The sequence below is a fragment of the Malaclemys terrapin genome, chromosome 1 (assembly GCF_027887155.1).
Source record: "Malaclemys terrapin pileata isolate rMalTer1 chromosome 1, rMalTer1.hap1, whole genome shotgun sequence".
NCBI lineage: Eukaryota > Metazoa > Chordata > Testudines > Emydidae > Malaclemys > Malaclemys terrapin.
The window spans coordinates 106,704,198-106,723,611 of NC_071505.1; the positions used below are offsets into that span (position 1 = coordinate 106,704,198).

General features: G+C 41.7%; 1 protein-coding gene across 1 annotated transcript in view; it reads right to left on the reverse strand.

Moving 5' to 3' along the window:
• Positions 1-16,057, reverse strand: part of LOC128840391 (uncharacterized) — a 61,883-nt gene extending 45,826 nt beyond the window's left edge. Inside the window, exons 1-7 of the mRNA XM_054034295.1 lie at positions 15,972-16,057; positions 15,371-15,460; positions 9,594-9,694; positions 8,174-8,360; positions 6,768-7,196; positions 5,620-5,672; positions 4,106-4,245 (exon numbers count right to left, since the gene is read on the reverse strand). Of these exons, the coding sequence (XP_053890270.1) occupies positions 4,106-4,245; positions 5,620-5,672; positions 6,768-7,196; positions 8,174-8,360; positions 9,594-9,694; positions 15,371-15,380 (920 nt within the window). The 5' untranslated portion in view covers positions 15,381-15,460; positions 15,972-16,057. The remainder of the gene's footprint in view (positions 1-4,105; positions 4,246-5,619; positions 5,673-6,767; positions 7,197-8,173; positions 8,361-9,593; positions 9,695-15,370; positions 15,461-15,971) is intronic.
• Between the last annotated feature and the right edge of the window lie 3,357 nt (positions 16,058-19,414).

A 19,414-nucleotide genomic window follows, 5' to 3' on the forward strand; every position in this document is an offset into this window, starting at 1 on the left:
GTTAGTTCTCTCTGTCCCAGATTTCCCATCTCACTTTATTTCTGCCTTTGAGCTTCTCATCATTATACATACACATGTGCACTTATTATTTACAAAAGTAAAGTATTTATGTCTTAACTGAAATCATTCCAGTCTTGTTGGAGTACTCTGTCTTTCCTCTACAGAGAAAATGGCCATAAACTGACTGCTAGGCCAGTTATAATTACCATCTTTCCCTCAACTGCTGGATGTATAGTCTTCTTGTACTCTCAGGGTACGTCTATACTTACCTCCGGGTTCGCCGGTAAGCAATCCATCTTCTGGGATCGATTTATCGCGTCTTGTCTAGACGCGATAAATCGATCCCGGAAGTGCTCGCCGTCGACACCGGTACTCCTGCTCTGTGAGAGGAGTATGCGGAGTCGACAGGGGAGCCTGCCTGCCGCATGTGGACCCGCGGTAAGTACCTTGTAGTTCGAACTAAGATACTTCGACTTCAGCTACATTATTCACGTAGCTGAAGTTGCGTATCTTAGTTCGAACTGGGCGGTTAGTGTGGACCAGCCCTTAGTGTGCTCTCAGCTGTGAATCAAGAGCAACTCCACTGAAAATGGAGCTGGATCAATGTAGTCTAGTGGAAGGGAAGCCAGGAAATTTGGATTTTAGTCCTGGTCCTAACACTGCTTCCCTTTGTGGTCTTGGGTAAGTCACAAAACCTCTATGTGTACTAGTTTCCATATCTGTAAAATGAGGATAATATCTGCCTTCTTCACAGGAATGTTATGGATTAATTAATTAATGCCGCAAAATAATTTTTAACAGTTATATGCTAAGTATTATTAATGGTAATTACAATATTCAGTGTAAAACAGGTGTGAGTTTGCAATCAGGCTCATACTGCAGTACTGGGAATATTGTTATTTAATTTTTGCATATTTTAAAGGAATGTGAAAATTAAATGACAGTGAATATTTCCAGCCTGGTCAGGGAATGCTGTAGGTTGGAGAGGAAAGAGCAGTCTGCTGGACTCAGGGGTACTAGCTAGAAGAAAAGATTTACTCACCTTCTGCAGTAACTGTGGCTCTTCAAGATGTGTGTCCCTATGTGTGCTCCACTTCAGGCACACATGCACCTTTCAAGCCCCTGATTGAAGATTTTCTGTAATTAGTGTCCGCTCAGACCGTGCATACTATACAACCTCATGCCACGCTCAGAGGGTACAGAGGGCTGCACAGGTGAACCACCCTCATGTCCTTCTCTATCCCAACATGCAACAAGAATAGTCTGAAGCAGAGGGGAAGGAGGGCAGGTAGTGGAGCACCCATAGGGACACACATCTTGAAGAACCACAGTTACCACACAAGGTGAGTAGCCTTTTCTTCTTCTTTGAGTAGTGTCCCTATGGGTGCTCCACTTCAGGTGACTCCTGAGCAGTATTCTCACAGGAAGCTTCAGAATCAAGTCCAACACTGAAGACAACAGAGCACAACCAAGTTCTGCATCAAATCTGATGGTGTGGACCAAGGCGTAGTGTTTAGTAAAGGTGTGCACTGAAACCTACGTAGCAGCTCTGCATATCTGAGGCACTTGGATGTTTTTGAGTCACACTGTGGAAGTTGCTTGTGATCTGGTGGAGTATGCTGTAATCCTTTGAGGAGGCAAAACACCAGCTGCACTATAATAAGCAGCAATACAACCAGAAATCCATCTCAACAGACTCTGTGAAGAGATCATAGATTCTTTTGATCCTTCCACAATGGAGACAAAGTGTCTTGGTGATTTCCAAAACTGGATGGTCCTATCCAGATAAAAGGTCAATGCCTGTCTAACATACAAAGGGAAGTCTCCCACTGAGATTTATTATTTAAGCTGCCTTACATCAACCTAACTGTGTAGTGTAGACCAGGCCTAAGTCTTTGCTGCTATCAAGGACTGGTTCAGGAGGACCTATTACTCAGCCAGTAACAGCTTGGACAAACATTGGTTTGGAGCCCACAGGTGTCAGGGCTGAAGGTATGTGCTTCGATGTTGTCAGTACAAATGTGAAAAGGCACCGTTGGTAAGTCTGAAATAGATGGTCCCAATCTGGAGGCAGATTGTAGCAGGGTCCTGCCAGTGCCTCGTTTCTCCAAAGTGCTCCACAATCTGGTACCGGAAGAAGTCTTTAGCCTCCATGGGACCGAGTTGAGAGGCTGAAGCCTCCGACACTGTAAACCTTCTTGAGAGCTACTCCTTGTGGTGAGAGACTGACTGCCTCTTGTTCAGACCCTTCCTTGAGTCCTCTGAGCTCCTCCCCTTCTTAGATAAGACCTTAGCCGAAGTCGAAGGAGCACTGGATCTGTCTGGAGATAAATGTATGGGGAGGGAGTCTCCTGACCTAACTTGGAAGCAGGGCAAAGGGAGTGCTCCATCAGCAGCAGCTTCAGTTTGATCTCCTGATTCTTCCAAGCTCTAGATTTTAGAACCAGGCAAAAGTTACACTTCTGGGAGTTGTCAGTTCTGTGCGCCAAATTTCAGAAAAGATGTGGACAAATTGGAGAAAGTCCAGAGAAGAGCAACAAAAATGATTAAAAGTCTAGAAAACATGACCTACGAAGGAAGATTGAAAAAATTGGGTTTGTTTAGTCTGGAGAAAAGAAGACTGAGAGGGAATAATAACAGTTTACAAGTACATTAAAAAGGCTGTTACAAGGAGGAGGGAGAAAAATTGTTCTCCTTAACCTCTGAGGATAGGACAAGAAGAAATGGGCTTAAATTGCAGCAAGAGCAGTTTAGGTTGGACATGAGGAAAAACTTCCTAACTATCAGGGTGGTTAAGGACTGGAATAAATTGCCTAGGAAGGTTGTGGAATCTCCATCATGGGAGATTTTTAAAAGCAGGTTAGACAAACAGGTGTCAGGGATGGTCTAGATAATACTTAGTCCTGCAATGAGTGCAGGGGATTGGACTAGATGACCTCTTGAGGTCCCTTCCAGTCCTACAATTCTATGTCTATGGTGTTAGAATCTCCTAAGCAACAGATACCTGTACAGTGGCTGTCGCTGATCTTGATAGCCTCCTGATGAGAGAGGAAGCATTTGAAACACTAAAGTAACTAAATAACAACTACAAAACACACTGAGACACACATGAGGCAGAAACGCTAGAGCTCCTTCTCAGGCCAAGGTGGTAGAGAAGGAACTGAGGGTGGTTCACCCGCGCAACCCTATATACCTTTGAAGCATGGCATGAGGTTGTATAGAGTGTACACATGGGCTGAACGGACACTGCTAATGGAAAATCTCCTATCAAGGGCAGGAGTGGCACATGCACACCTGAAGTGGAACACCTATAGGGAAACTACTCAAAGAAGTGTCTGTTTTGAAGGGCAGGAAAGTTCTGTAATTCTAGTGTATCTGAACCTCAGCTAGTCTTAATCTGCTCCAAACACAGCTGCTTGCCTATTGCTAAGGCAGTGGCAATGCCAGCCAAAGCATCTTCTCTCCTTCTTCTCCAGTACCACAGTTAAGTGCCTGCACAAGGAACAGTGCCATTTGCTTGTTGCTAGGCAATGGAAGCAGAGCATTTTCATCCCAAAATGGCCAATCTCTGCTATCAACAAAGTAGATAGTAGCAGTGCTGCACGCATCAGCTCCCCACACATACAGATGTAAATAACTCACCAGCCACTACCATTGCCACCAGCATCCTCAAGTCAACCCACCTCCCACTATTGTTGCTGTCCTAAGGATTAGCTGATGCTGTCAGGTAAATCTTTCAAAAGATGCTTGGAGCTTCATGTTGTGGGGAGGAGGTAGGCATGTAGGCATGTTGGGTAACTATTCCTGAAGAGTGGAACAGTGAGGTTTTATGGTGAAAATTTTGTGAAAAAGCCTTTGTTAAAATTTTGATAGCATATTACTGTGCTTAAAGGTGTAGAATATTAGTAGTCCAAGCGGGAGATAAATTACTGGGCAGACACCAGGTGAGGTGGTCAAAGGTGCATGCTGAATGCAATTTATATCATGGCTCCACAATTAATCACATGGATATTACAACTGCATTGATATATAGTATCATAAGGAATTTATGTAAAACCACAGAATTACTTCTAAACAAATAATAAATAATAATAATAATAATAACCTGAAAAGTAGAGCATTTGCTTCAGCATGGATAAGGACTGGTCCTTTTGCTGTTCCTGACTCTTTTTTGACGTCTCTACCTGCACAAGGCAGGTTTGCAAATATTGCACCAATAGGGTATCCATTATAACCTGCCCCAAACTAAGAAAAAAAATTAGTAGAACCTAACAGAGTTGTAAGATAACAAGAATGACTAAGAAAAATAAGTATCAGAGGGGTAGCCGTGTTAGTCTGAATCTGTAAAAAGCAACAGAGGGTCCTGTGGCACCTTTGAGACTAACAGAAGTATTGGGAGCATAAGCTTTCGTGGGTAAGAACCTCTGAACAGTCTGAAGAAGTGAGGTTCTTACCCACGAAAGCTTATGCTCCCAATACTTCTGTTAGTCTCAAAGGTGCCACAGGACCCTCTGTTGCTTTTTAAGAAAAATAAGACACATATCACTGTAGTTTAAATAAAGATAAATACAATACATGACATTTCCCTTTTTTAGACACACACACAATGTCCATGTTTGAGAAAAGTTTGTAATATACAATAGTTACATCACTTTTACTTTTCAGGGATTTTTCTACTCCCATACTCAGTCACTGCCTACAATCACATATATACATCAGTCTAAGAGCCCTATAATGAATGTGATATACACTATTTTGTATATTTTAATGTACTGCTTCCCAAAGTTTTGAGGCAATTTTTCCAATTTACCAGACTAAAATATCTCAACTGCACCAGCAAATAACCTTCTCACCCTCACTATCCCATTCAAAACCACTAGCTACTACGCATACTTTTTTCCTGTATCCAGTGACCTCAAAATTCCTCCACAATCATAATATCTTTCCCTCCCTACCTTAATAATATAGTTATGGCCAGCTTCTTTGCTGGGCTATGGTGAATCACTTGTCTGGATTTCAATGATAAAATGTTATCATTATTGTTACTGTGTTTATAGTTAAGTGATTAGGAGCTAGCCTTCTGAGGGAAAGGAGGCTGGAAGTGAAATCCAGACTATCAGAGGAGGGAGGTGCCAGGAATTGTTAGCTGCAATTACACACAAAAAAGGTGTGTTTCTTTAAATGAACTGTACGTGATGTTCTAAAAACTTTAGGTGTTTTAATAAGTATTTTTAAGTTTTCAAAGAGGTGAGAAAGGTACAAGGCCAGATTCTGATTCAGTTACCTTGACGTAAAATGAAGTCTACTGTAACTAAGATTAGATTAAAATCTCGTCTCCAAGGCCCAATGATAGGGTATGCATTATCATTATGTTACAGAAGTGGTTGAGAGTGCAGCCAAAAAGCCCTGTGCTCCTATGGGGTATTGTACCTTATACATTTTACTAAGGGCTAAATACTGAAGGCATTATCTAGTTGTAAGGTAGATACATTAATGGAGCAATGACCAGCCAGGTAACAGTGGCAAAAGCTGGAAGTACCAGTACTAGTGTACTTATTAGCTAATGCACTGGAGAGAGTGAACAATAAAGGAAGTGCATGAAGCATTTGCCATACTTACAAAATATCCATTCTGATTGTATAATATGCAACCCACACCTCGATCTGGATCATCTTTTATAAGAAAAAGAGCATTTTATATCACTTTAGTGGTTAGACTTTAAATATTATATTGTGGTTTAAGGTGTCATGCTTTAGAATATTGAAACAGAATGTATAAGTAGATTGATCTGTCTAAACTACACAAGTACCCCTACACTATATTAATACGTTATCTAGACAGCAACATATACACTGTTATTATGAAAAGGCATTATTATAATCAGATACAAAGAAAAGCATATTTCATCACAACACAACAATCCAATGTAAAGTTTTTCCTTGATTAGTAATCTCAAAATATAAACACAATACAAAATCCTGAAAATGGAACATAAAACGTTTTATGTACACATTAATTGGGTATGGTGATGAACTCCAAATGCAAGGCCACTTACATACATAGTTTTACCATAAACAGACAATTTTATACATTTTTCCTGGTAAACTATAAATGCAAAAGAAGAACGAGCAATTATAAGTACTTTACCAAAAAATGTGTCAGTTGATAAATATATTAACTGATCGTTTTCATTTGACATTATCACAAGAAAATATTCAGAGGCCAAAATCATGAAAATAAAATATATCTACATATAAACATTCACACATACACCAATCAGGGAAGCAGAATTACATGATGAAATATGCACTTCTTTGTTCTTGATACAAAACTTTTGTTTATGTTTATTAGATGGACATTGTAAGAGTTACTTATCATTTCCTTGCTTTTAATTGCTTAGATTTTATAAATGATATTAGATAAGGACATGGTTGTCACTTAGTAACCTTCATTGTTTTTAAACAAAGCTTTTTGGGTTTGAAATATGATAGTGTGATTCAAAATAACTTGTTGCAATTTCACTTGCACTGATTTGAGTTTAAATCTATTTTGACTCAAATGTAGTACTGGATATGATTTCAATAAACATATCTACTTATTTAAATGAAAAAAATATTTATTTAGATCCTGGGTGAGGAAAGCATACCAATTCCTTTGTTATCAACATGAGTTATGAAATATTTGGCTTAGCTCTAGCTAAATTTATTAGGAAAAAATACCTGGTTTTCATATTTGTTTGCTATTTTTTCTATTTTCAGTATACTTACCAGATCTTGCTGCTAAAAGATAACAAAGCTGCAATGCATGTGTGTGCATTTTTTCCACATCAATCTTTTCTTTTTTTTCAAATTTTCCATGGGGACAATGCAGTAAACAATCAAGGCAACACAATGAATTCTTCATCTGCTCTGCACATATCCTTATATGTCCTTGCATATTAAGCAATGAACTATTTTTTTCCATGTCTTTAGGGACAGCCTCAGCATAATGGGAACTGCATTCTGTGCACTTGTATATTTTGATTCTAGATGAAATCTTAAATACAGTGTCAGAGTCTGTGATTGGTAGAAAAACACTGCTACTTATATTACTTCTGAGGAACATTTGGTCAACTTGCTTGAGATCTTCCTCAACTGCTGAATCTTCCCCTTTTAGTTCTGGAGACATTGGCCAGTAATAGACTGAAGAAACTGATCCTAAAGATGAAAATTTAGACTGATTTACAATACAATTCAACCAGACATGATCATTAATGCCTACATTTCTTGATAACAATGGTTGGCCTAATTCTCTGTTGCAGTGCAGCCAGTGTGTGCAACACCACTGGTGCATTCTAGTGTCAAAAATGTAACTGTCCACAAAGAATATCCCCACCCCAGTACAGAGGGCTCCCTGGATGCTGTAGAATCACTGTAACAGCTACTACCCTGTTTCCCCAAAAATAAGACAGTGTCTTATATTAATTTTTGCTCCCAAAGATGCGCTAGGTCTTATTTTCAGGGGATGTCTTATTTTTCAGAAATGAAAAATGCCTTATTATCGGTGGATGCCTTATTATCGGGGAGGTCTTATTATCGGGGGGATGCCTTATATTACGAGAGGCAAAACTGTAAGTAGGCCTTATTTTCAGAGGATGTCTTATTTTCGGGGAAACAGGGTATCACACCCTTCATGCCTGAGGCCAGTAAAGAGAGCATGGTTCAGAAAAGGAGCCGAGGCCAGGTTAGCCCCACACCCAGCTGCTCTAACTTTTGCTAGGGGCTGGCCTGGTGCCCAGCCAGCCCAGCAGTCGGAGGGCATAAAAGCAAGCTTTGCACCACCAACTTGAGCTGCAGCATGTGGTCCTTGAGAACAGGGGAGCCGAAAACTGAGAGTTATATATTTTTGGACCTGCTTCGTAATGGATCCTGACACAAGCTCACATTACATGACATGAGAACTACAATTTATGACCCTAGCCTGCAAATCCTTCCCAGGCAAGTAGTTTCACTGATTTCAAAGGGACTACTTACATGAATAAAAGACTACTTGTGAGAGTCAGGATTTGCAGGATTGAGCTCCATATGATAACATGATTTTTTCAAACCGGATATTGAGTATGGGCTTATTTCTGACCTCCTTACTCATAAAAAGCTCCCACTGACTTCAATGGGTTGGTCAGTTTATTATTTACCTTGAATGAGAAATGTAGTACAGGTGGAGCAGGGTTTCCTGGACAAATACACAGTGCAGTTACTCAAAGAACAGGGAACGTTCAGCACAACATGTTGCACAGCATGCAAGTTTTCTCTGGAGCAGCTCATTGCTACCACTTTGTGTATTTTGTCTGACTCACACACAACAATCCCAGTTTTATTGAACTGAAAGAAAACAATGTGACTTACTATTTGTCTGCAAATTTTATTTTACAAACACCTACGTTTTAAAACACAGCTTCAATGTATTACAGATTTGGCTACATTGATTTTAAGTACATTGATTCTTCATCCTAATAACCTTTGGCTCTTAATTTGTGTTTCTGCTTTATCAGTCCTATGAATATTTACTTGTTCATTATTCTTATTAATTCACTATCTTTATATGCGTATGCTGTTTCTTAATGGACCCAATCAGTCTCCCTTTGAAGTCACTGGTGAAACTCCAAGTGACTTCAAGCAAGCAAGATCAACCCATAGTTTTCTAAAACATCCTCAAGTGAAATTTATGAGCAAGAAAAAGGAAGCATGACTTTGTGAGGGGTCTAAATCATTTCTGTCAGGATCTTTTGTCAGCATTACATTAGCTGTGATGGATACAGTAAGGCAGAGAGACATCAGTGCTACTGATTAGATTGCAAGCTTTTTGGATGAGAAACTATGTCCATGTATAATGATATGTTTATACAGTGCCCAGCACAATAAGGACCTAATCCTTCTGGGTGGCTTTGGATTCAAATAATAGATAATATTATCTGACAAAGCTTTCTTATGAAGTTAGCGTATAAATTAAGCTCAAACAAATTCACTCTTAAACGTAAAATTCTAGTCTTCTCTGTGGAGGCAGTAACTGGAATAATCTACCCTAGGGGGTTTCACATGTTATTCAATTATCTTAAAGAACAGTAGCATACTAGTTAATCTGGCCCATTATGCACAGGAAGGATGGAAAGTGATCAATAACAACAATAATATTTAACACATAACATGTTTTGCATTTTAAAATCTCTGTACAGTATGAATTAATCTCCAAAGCCCCCCTGGGAAGTAGGCAAGTAAGCATTACTATCCCCAATTAACAGATAGGAAAACTAAAACAGAAGACTTGTATACACTAGCCTTTTTCCAGAAATCTCCCACTGTCATACTACCTACCATCAGGTACGTTAAGAATTATGGTATATTGATATGATATAGTGGCTGTGAATGATCACATCTCAGCTGTTATCTAATCAGGGAACTGAGCTCTTTATGTAACTATTCATCTGCTTACTGACTGAAAACTAAACGGTATTGATTACTGTTGGTACCTATTAATTGATATTATCAGTGATTTTAAGGGTTCATCCCCTTTTATTGGAAAGAAACACCTCTTCACAGTGACATCTCATTACATACCTTTTCAGATGGGCTAACACACATTGGAGAATTCTCCATATGAAGGGCTAGAAACATACACAAGTCTTTTTTATTTCCTAAACGTGTGGCAATCTTGTAACCTACATAGTTTCAAAGAAAGAAAAAGACATATTTAATAGACATATTCAAAAAGAGCCCCAATCCATGTTGTTAAAAACAGTCAACTGTTGTAATGCAGGTAATTTACTGAGCATCTATCATGAAAAAAAAAACATTTTGGGTGAAAACTTGGCACCACTGAAGTAAATGGGGCTAAGATTTAACCCTTGGGCACCTTCTAACTATAAGGACAGTTAAGCTCTGGAACAGGCTTCTGTGACGCTGGCAGACCAGGTGCCAGCTCTTGCCAAGGCCCCTAGACATCACAGAACACTGACAAATGCATAGCTGGAAACCATTCTGGCTCACCTGTGTGTTAGCATTGTTACAACAGATGTTAAGTTTATAAGAATGTGTTTAGTGGAATGCTTGTGAGTTGCTGCGTGCATTAATCTCACTTATAGTATGTGTATCCCTTGTTATAAGGTAATATCAAAGTGTTTGCTTTGTACTACAAAAGTGTTTGCTATGAAACTGAACCCCCCTTGCCCCCCCACCCCCACCCTAGTCAGGAGAGAAGATTTACCAAGTGTGAAATACTAGTTTACCATAAGAAGTATCATTTCCTCCCCAACAAAACAAGACCTAGCAACACCAGACAAACCACTGTGGAACACCAGCGGATGAATGACTTTGTTGATTGCTTCCCCCACACCCATGAAGTGGATACATGCACAAACCCTCCTCCCATCACAGCTTGAATGCTGGGGGAAGGGAATAAAAATCCCTGTTAAGGAGAAATTGTTATGACTATGCTGCTTGGAATTTGGAGAGGGCCATAATTCTAATAATCAAGGGATTCCCCCAGCTGCTTAGCTTGGGTTAGTCCTAAAGGACATATTGAGCTTGCGCATTACAGCAGCTACTATTATCCTTTGAAACCTAAGACAGTAACTCATTTGTGTATGTATATTTACCTGCTTTAACCTTGTAGACCAGCATTTCTCAAACTGGGGTCCACGGACCCCTTGGAGGTCCCCGAGAGTACAGGCGATCCGCAGGCCCTGATGATCAACTCCTTCCTCTTCCTCCCTCAACTCCTCCCCCTCCCTCCCAGTGCCTCCTGCATGCTAAAAGTCCAGTGACGCAGCGGGGCTAAGGCAGGCTTCCTACCTGTCCTGGCCCTGCACTGCTCCCAGAAGCAGCCAGCATGTCCCTGGGGTGGAGGAGGAGGAGGGGGTCTCCACGCACTGCCCCCACCCCAAGCACCGACTCCGCAGCTCCCATTGGCCAGGAACTAGGGCCAATAGAAGCTGCGGGGGCAGAGCCTGCGGGCAGGGTCAGCATGCGGAGACCCCCTGGCACCCCGCTTTGGAACTGCGGCCAGATGGATGTGCAGGTCGCTTTTGGGGCCGCTCGAGGTAAGCGCTGCCTATCCGCAGTCTGCACCCTGCACCCATCCCCACACCCAAACTCCCTCCCAGAACCCACACCCTGCACTCCCTCCCACACCCAAACTCCCTCCCAGAACCCACACCCTGCACTCCCTCCCACACCCAAACTCCCTCCCAGAACCCACACCCCCTCCTGCAACCAAACCCACTCTCAAAGCCCAGAGCCCACACCCAAACTCCCTCCCAGAGCCTGCACCCCTCACTCTCTCCTGCACCCGTCACACCCTCTCCTGCACCCAAACTCCCTCCCAGAGCGTGCACCCCACATCCCCTCTATGACGTTATCTGATTAAAATATGACCATGTAGATCATTGTTGCTACCACTGTTATATAATTGCAACAAATATTGTACAAAGGTTGTCAAGCAAGGTGTCTATGAAAAGGTTATGATTTGCTGAATATGATTATGCTATTTGTATGCATGTCACATTTTTGTATTTAAAGTTATGAGTATTGGCTCTATACCTGGATTTCAAATATGTTTGCTCCTGTGGCAACGCCCACAAGGTATTTACCCTGCACATCTTGAAAGGATTATTCAAGTTAAGTGGCCCATTAAAGGAACACTTAGCTCACAATGGAACACGTCTATTTACTCTTAATAGAATTTCCTGCTATGACTAACTGAAATAATGCATGGACATGTGACTTGCACATGTGACTCCAAATTCCATCTTTTACCTGTAATTTTCCACTAGCTTGTTTGAATCAATGGATTTCCCTCCACATGGCAGAAGCTATAAAAGGTGCTGGAAACTTCTCATTTTTGCCTCTTTCCTGCTCAAACCTCTGGACTATGAACTTATATTAATGGGAACATTCTAACCAAGAGACTGAGGCCCTTCCAATGATTTGGAAGCAACCAGAGACTTAACAAGCCCACAGTTTATTCCATCACTGCTACAAGCCTGAATCAAGGGACTTTGCAATTGCTGTATGTATTTGATTCCTTTAACCAATTTTAACTCTCACCTTTCTTTCTTTTTATAAATAAACCTTTAGATTTTAGATACTAAAGGATTGGCAACAACATGATTATTGGGTAATATCTGAGTGATATATTGACCTGGGAGTGTGACTGGTCCTTTGGGATCAGAACACTTTGTTTGATGAAACTGGTTTTAAAGATCAGAGGGGTAGCCGTGTTAGTCTGAATCTGTAAAAAGCAACAGCGGGTCCTGTGGCACCTTTAAGACTAACAGAAGTATTGGAGCATAAGCTTTCGTGGGTGAATGCCCACTTCATCAGATGCAAGAGACTTCATCAGACTTCATTTCTTGAGTCTGATGAAGTGGGCATTCACCCACGAAAGCTTATGCTCCAATACTTCTGTTAGTCTTAAAGGTGCCACAGGACCCTCGGTTGGTTTTAAAGAATCACTCATCTTTAAGTCTAGTGTCTGGGTATTGAATCCAGGGCTGGAATGCCTAAGGAAACTGCTTTTCTGACTTCTCGTTAGCCAATGTGGTGAAACAGAAGTTTACTTGTGTTGCTGGTTTGGTATAGCTTATGGGAGAATAACCACCAATTTTGGGATGTATCTGCCCTATTTCTCAACAGTTTGTCCTGAATTTGGTATTCTCAGTTGTGATCCACGAAGGCATGCTGACACCCTTCCATACCCAAACTCCCTCCCAGAGCCCGCACCCCCCCACACCCAAACTCCCTCCCAGAGCCCGCACCTTGTACCCCCCCCTGCACCCAAGCTCCCTCCCAGAGCCCTCACCACCTCCTGCACCCCAACCTCCAGCCTGCCTCAGCCTGATGAAAGTGAGTGAGAGTGGGGGAGAGCCAGCGACGGAGGGAGGGGGTATGGAGTGAGCATGGGGCGGGGCCTCAGAGAAGGGGGCAGGGCAAAGGCTGAGTGGGGTGAGGGTTTGGAGATCCCCAAAAATTTTAAAATCAAAATGGGGGTCCTCAGGTTGCTAAAGTTTGAGAACCGCTGTTGTAGATAACTCTCTTATTTCTTTTTGTAGTTAATAAATCTTTAGTTAATTTATTACAGGATTAGCTACCTTTGGTGAGAAATCTAGGTGCAACTGACCTGGAGTAAGTGACTGGTCCTTTGGAACTGAGAGTAACCTGAATTTTGTTGTGCTTTCTGGTGTATGGGACAATCTATCACAAAGGCAGGCTTGCCTGGGTGGAGAGATAGACCAGAGTGCCCAAGGAGACTGTCTGTGACTCCATGTTATCATAGAATCATAGAGTTATAAGGGACCACGAGGGTCATCTAGTCCAGTGGCTCTTAACCTTTCCAAACTACTGTACCCCTTTTCAGTTTGATTTGTCTTGCGTACCCCAAGTTTCACCTCACTTAAAAACTACTTGCCTTACAAAATCAAACATAAAAATACAAAGGTGTCACAGCTCACTATTACTGAAAAATTGCTTACTTTCTTATTTTTACCATATAATTATAAAATTAATTGGAATATAAATATTGTACTTACATTTCAATGTATAGTATATAGAGCAGTATAAACAAATCATTTTCTGTTTGAAATTTTACTTTGTGCTGACTTCGCTAGCCCTTTTTATGTAGCCTGTTGTAAAACTAGGCAAATATCTAGACGAGTTGATGTGCCCTCTGGAATACCTCTGCGTATCCCAGGGGTACATGTATCCTTGGTTGATAACCACTGATCTAATCTAACCATGTTAGGGCTATTATAGTGCTTGTGGAGTTCACACTTGTTACTTGGTTTGTGAAATCTAAGTATAGAACATACAACCAATTTGAGGATTGTAGCCCTGCTTCTGGACAGTCTGCCCTGAGGTTGGCACCCATGTTGATGAGACACTCTGGGTAGCCTGACAATTTCTAAAGAAGGTTGTGTAATCCACCATTGGAGGTTTTTAAGAACAAGTTGGACAAACTCCTTTCAGGGATGGTCTAGGTTTATTTGGTCCTGCGTCAGCAAAGGGATCAGGACTTGCTGACCCTTCCAGCTTTTTAGTTTTGTTTTGGAGTTTTTTTGGTTTTACACAGATGTATGCAAAAAACAAACACACAGCAAAAACAAAGCCCCCAGCTTTCTTCACTACTCACCAACCAGCCTACACATTGGATGAGACAGGGGTCTTACAGAAAAAATAATGGGCCAGATCCTCAACTGATGTTAATTGGCATAACTCCACTGCCTTCAAGGATCTGTCCCAGGATATCATTGCATATGTTCAGACTGTATCATACATCATATACACAAAAGGAAAGAGTTAAGGTCATGACAACCTCAGCTTTGGTATTTGCTGAATTCTGAGTACTTCACATTACAACTTTTATATTATTTGTAACAATTTTTCTATGGAATTTCTTATATTTACCAAAACATCAATAATCCATCATGTGGGACAATTTGCTAGACATAGAATGCTCTGTTCTGCACAAGATTGATATTCACTCCACTGCATCAGTTTTACCCATTTAACTTTATAGACCAGAATGTAGTTACACTGGATAAGACCAGTAGTAATGGAGTAGGGAATCAGGTCCAAGATGTGCAGCCTTGCCTCTGCTGAGGCCCAGTCACAACACTGTTGAAGTCTTTCAGATGACTTCAACAGGTATTGGATTGGGCCTTAAGTAAGTGCAATTCTGAGTACTGAGGTACACACGCCAGATATAATAAAGAATTTTAGAAAAATAATTATTAGGGATTTAATGTTGTTCACACTGGAGCAAGTGGTTGAAAATTATTTTCTATTCCACCCACTTTTTCCTTTAAATTACACTGGAAATTGATTCTTACAAATATTCCACATCTTTCAATCAAACTCATCAATGGTACCTACCACTTTGTTCGTTAACTGCATAGTTCTCAGGCCTGGTGGACTATCTTTTGTTTACCATATTTTACCTATTGTAAGACCCCATATTGTATACATTGCTTTATAAATAGTAAGGCACCAGTCTTCTACTAAGAACCATGTAGGCCTGTGACCTGTGGGTCCCTTCCCATGATGTTGTACATCCCTACTATTATTTTCTCTATAGTCACCATCCACAAGTGGGCAGAAAGAAGTTGTTGTGATCCTGATCTATGATTGGAGCCCGTAGGTGCTACCACAATACAAACAAGGAATAAATAAATAATAATAGACCTGGGCTGCCACAAATTTCCTGCATGTCCATAAGCAGCTGGGATCTGCACATCAGATCTACCAGGAAGAGTCCAATTGTCAAACGTGTAAATATTTTTAACTGGGCACCAGTTTCTTCTATTAGTCACCTCAAAATGTAAGACAAAAGAAATACAAACCCCGTTCCATGTCTGATTGTAAAGAGTCTCTTCCTTTGGAAAATATTTAAGAATTTCTTCTTTCCTTCCTCTTCCTTTCATCTGATATCACTGTGGTAAAGAAAGATTATATCATTACATCCAGAATCAAAATCATATATATATGAAAAAATATAATTTCATTGTGCTTACAAATGTATTTTAAAACCGTATAATAAACCCTTTTCCTCCATATGAATGAAAGGTACATGAACAGGAAATTTTGATATGTAATATCACAGCCTCATACTGTTTGCCAGCAAAGTAAACCTTCATAAAAATAAGAGAATTGAGCCCTTTTTTGTAATTAGATTAATTCAAACATATTATCTAGTTATTTGTAGGAGAACAATAACATTAATATTTCAACTTCTCACAGAGTACTAGAGTCACATTCAGTAAATATTGCATCATCATTTTGGTGTGTCCTCTCCATTTTCTTCTGTGTTATTAAGTCCAATTTCTACTTTTCTTTTAAGGAATTGTTTACTATTGGTGACTGAAAGAAACTGTACTTTGTGTATTCTAAACACCTAAATAAAAAGCCATTTAATATCACAGAGTAAATGTATGCTTTTCTTACCTGTTTCTCTATTACCAAGAGCATTTGCTTCACAGAGATTTAAAAGGCTTTTAAAGAGCAGAAGTGAAACTAAAAAGCTACTTTCAGTTCATTTGTCTGTCGTGATCACAAGCTATTTCCTGTTGACGTTGTAATAGCTCAATCCGGTTTCATATTGCTGTGTGTACTATTTAAAATACACAGTGTTTATTAAACAAGATTAATTCTCTGAAATAATGGAAATTGACCAGACTAGTGTAGGGTATGAAGATCAGCTCCAAAAATGCCCTTTGAAATGATGAACAAGAGGGCGCTTTATTTTGTACTTTGCCCATCTCTAGCAAAAAAAAATATGTTCCCCCTTTTTAATGTTAATTTGCAAGTGAATAACTCCTGGCTTCTGATTATGGAGTGATGTATGGAGAGCAGGGGCAGCGAATCGTACGGGTCCGTGGTGCCCAGGCTCCAGCAAATTCAGGGCCCAGGGGACCCGGCTCCACCAATGTTCGGGGCCAGGTCTCTCCCCCAGCCCTGCCTGCCGTCCCCGCCCGCCTCCCCTGGGCATCCCTGCCTGCCCTGGGCAGTGGGCGGCTGCCCCCTGAAGCTCCTCGCTGCGCTGCCATGCCGGCTGCTGCCACAGCCGGCTACAAGGAAGCGGCGCAGGGGGCAGGCTGAGGCGGCGGTGCTGTGCCTGCAGAGGAAGGTTGGGAGGAGGCGCATGGCAGCCTCCACCCTCCTACCCCCAAGCAGGCGACTCCTGGCTGGACCTCCTGAGCAGCAGCCTGGGGCAGCCTGGGTGAGTGTCGTGCCAGGGGGCCACAGGGGGCCCCCCTGCCCTGGAGCTAGCTGCTGCTGGTGGGGAGAGGGCTGGGGGGAGTCCTCCTCACTGGCCCCCAGCCCCAGGGCAGCCTGCCTGCTACACCCCAAACTCCTCATCCCGGGCCTACCCCCATGCCCTGCACACCCTCCCGCAACCCAACCCTCCTTGCCAGCCCAGAGCCTGCACCCAAACCCCCTCCTGCACCCAGAACCCCAACCCCCCTCCCGCACCCTCTCCTGTACCCCAACCCTCTGTCCCAGCCCACAGCCCATACCCAGCACCCACTCCTTTCCAGAGCCCGCACCCAAACTCTCTCCCAGAGCCTGCACCCCAAACCCCCTCCTGCACTCAAACTCCCTCTCAGAGCCCACATCCCTCCTGCATCCTAACCCCCTGCCCCACCCCAGAGCCCGCACCCAGCACCCAAACCCCCTCCCAGAGCCCACACCCAGCACCCAAACTCCCTCCCAGAGCCTTAGGCAGGTGGGGGCGGGGCAGGACTTGGACCTATTCTGGGCACCACCAAAAATTATACAAACCTGCCGCCCCTGCTGGAGAGGGCTTTTAAGGCTGGCAGGGGCCCCCTGTTAAAATCCCACCATCAAATTGAAGATATAATTGGGATGTTTTTCTTGACTGCCTCTGAACTTCAGTCCCCATCTGACTACTGAGAAATCCTCTCTGACAAAAAATGTATTATACATTAAAATTATATCTGAAGAGCATTGCTTAAGGAAAACACCAACTTGCACCAGGAGCAAGTGTGTGGTATTATTCCTAAAAGGTCTGCACTATCTTCATCATAAGGATAGGTACATTAGTTCTTTAAAACTGTAGCAGGAAGTTGCCAAGAGGAAGAATGAAAAAAGAAGTTCTACACTGAAGCAGAGACAAGGTAGCTTTAGGAATAATACTGTTTTTCCTATTCTAATTAACTTCCTTGTTCAGTGTTAGAACACAGTGACTCATTGTGTTATTCTTTTTCATTGTGAAAACGTGTTATCACAAGTTGCCTTATTTTAAACCAGCAATAGAACTAGGCAAAAAACTGGGGAAATATTTTGAAAAACCAATTCAAATTTGTTTGTGAAAAAATGTTTATTGAAATTTCAAACTTTTGAAAAATGTTAACAAGCCCTAACCAGCATAAGGAAAAAGAAAAGTCAATACCAAAATTCAGCCTTCAATAAAATGTTCAGTTTGATAAGCCCAAAGAATGACTTGAGGGGATGGAGTATGTTACCTGATTCAGACCTGCCATAAAGCTTACCATAGAGCATAGCAAAGTGCAGTTCAGTTCATTAATTCATGTAACTGGTAGTGCAGACAAAAAAAATTATAAATCCTTTGCCTTCACTCAGAAAAGAGATTAAGAATAATTACATTCTTTAAAAGTCTGATAAGCATTCCATTCCACATATGTAATATATGAATGGAATTGCTTTTACCAAAGAGATGCCAACGCTCAGAGAAGGCATGGAAGCCTGTTTTAAGGACCTTATATATACAAATAGAGTATTGTGACTGTGGTATCCATAGGAAAGAATATCTAAGAGACCAATTAAAAGTTTGAATTTTAACAAGGAACTTTCACTACAATATGTTATCGTTAATGTCTGAGCTGACAAGTGGTGTAAAAATCACAGATACCTGAGTGAAATAAGTGCGAGTCACCTAGCAAGAAAGTGGCGTGTGACAGCATGGTGCAAGAAGCAAAGAAATAATTCCAATGGAAAAAAGGGAAGAACCATTACTAAAATACCTGAGTTCCTGGGCAGAAATGTGGTAGGTGTAGAAAGAGAGAACACATGACAGATGAAATGGAGTGGAACCAGTGGAAATGTGCAGGGAATGTAAAGAAAGGGGTATTTGGAGCATGTCTAAAAAAAAAAGCAAAGGAATCGGGAAGATAACCGAAGCAGGGATAATTTAAGCCTATTTCATGGGATTGTGTATCCAAAGATGGCACGCCAAATAGGTTTGGACTGTTAGTGAAATCCTATTACATTTAAAATTAATTCAGGAATAGAGGTGACAAAAAATGAACTCCCTAAAGCTGAAGGTTTGATTTCCTATGGAAATTGTATTGCAGTTCCACAGTCTTTTACACAATGACATATTGGAAAGGATTCACGAGGCATCCCAAGGCCACAAATTACATCTAATTGCTTTTGCTTTATTAGTTTGCTGTATAACAAAAATCATTTGGTACATAAAATTGCAACATTTTTAGCACTGTTATATTTTATATTAGTACACAGAGTCTTTCCATATTTCCTTTTCAACTGATAGTCACAAAATATAACTCTTTAACAACAGGTCATCATGCCCCAGTACCTCAAATGCAGGGCCGGCTTTAGGCCAATTCCACCAATTCCCCCAAATCGGGCCCCGCGCTTAAGAGGGCCCCGCGCACAGTGGCAGGGTCGCCCAGAGTGGGGGGCAAGTGGCAGAGAATCCCTTCCCTGGCTAGAGGCACCTTTTAAATTTTTACTCACCCGGCGGCGCTCCAGGTCTTTGGCAGTGGGTCCTTCACTCGCTCTGGGTCTTTGGCGGCGGGTCCTTCAGTGCCGCCGAAGACCCGGAGTGAGTGAAGGACCCGCCGCCAAAGACTAGGAGCGCGGCCTGGTGAGTACAAGCCCCA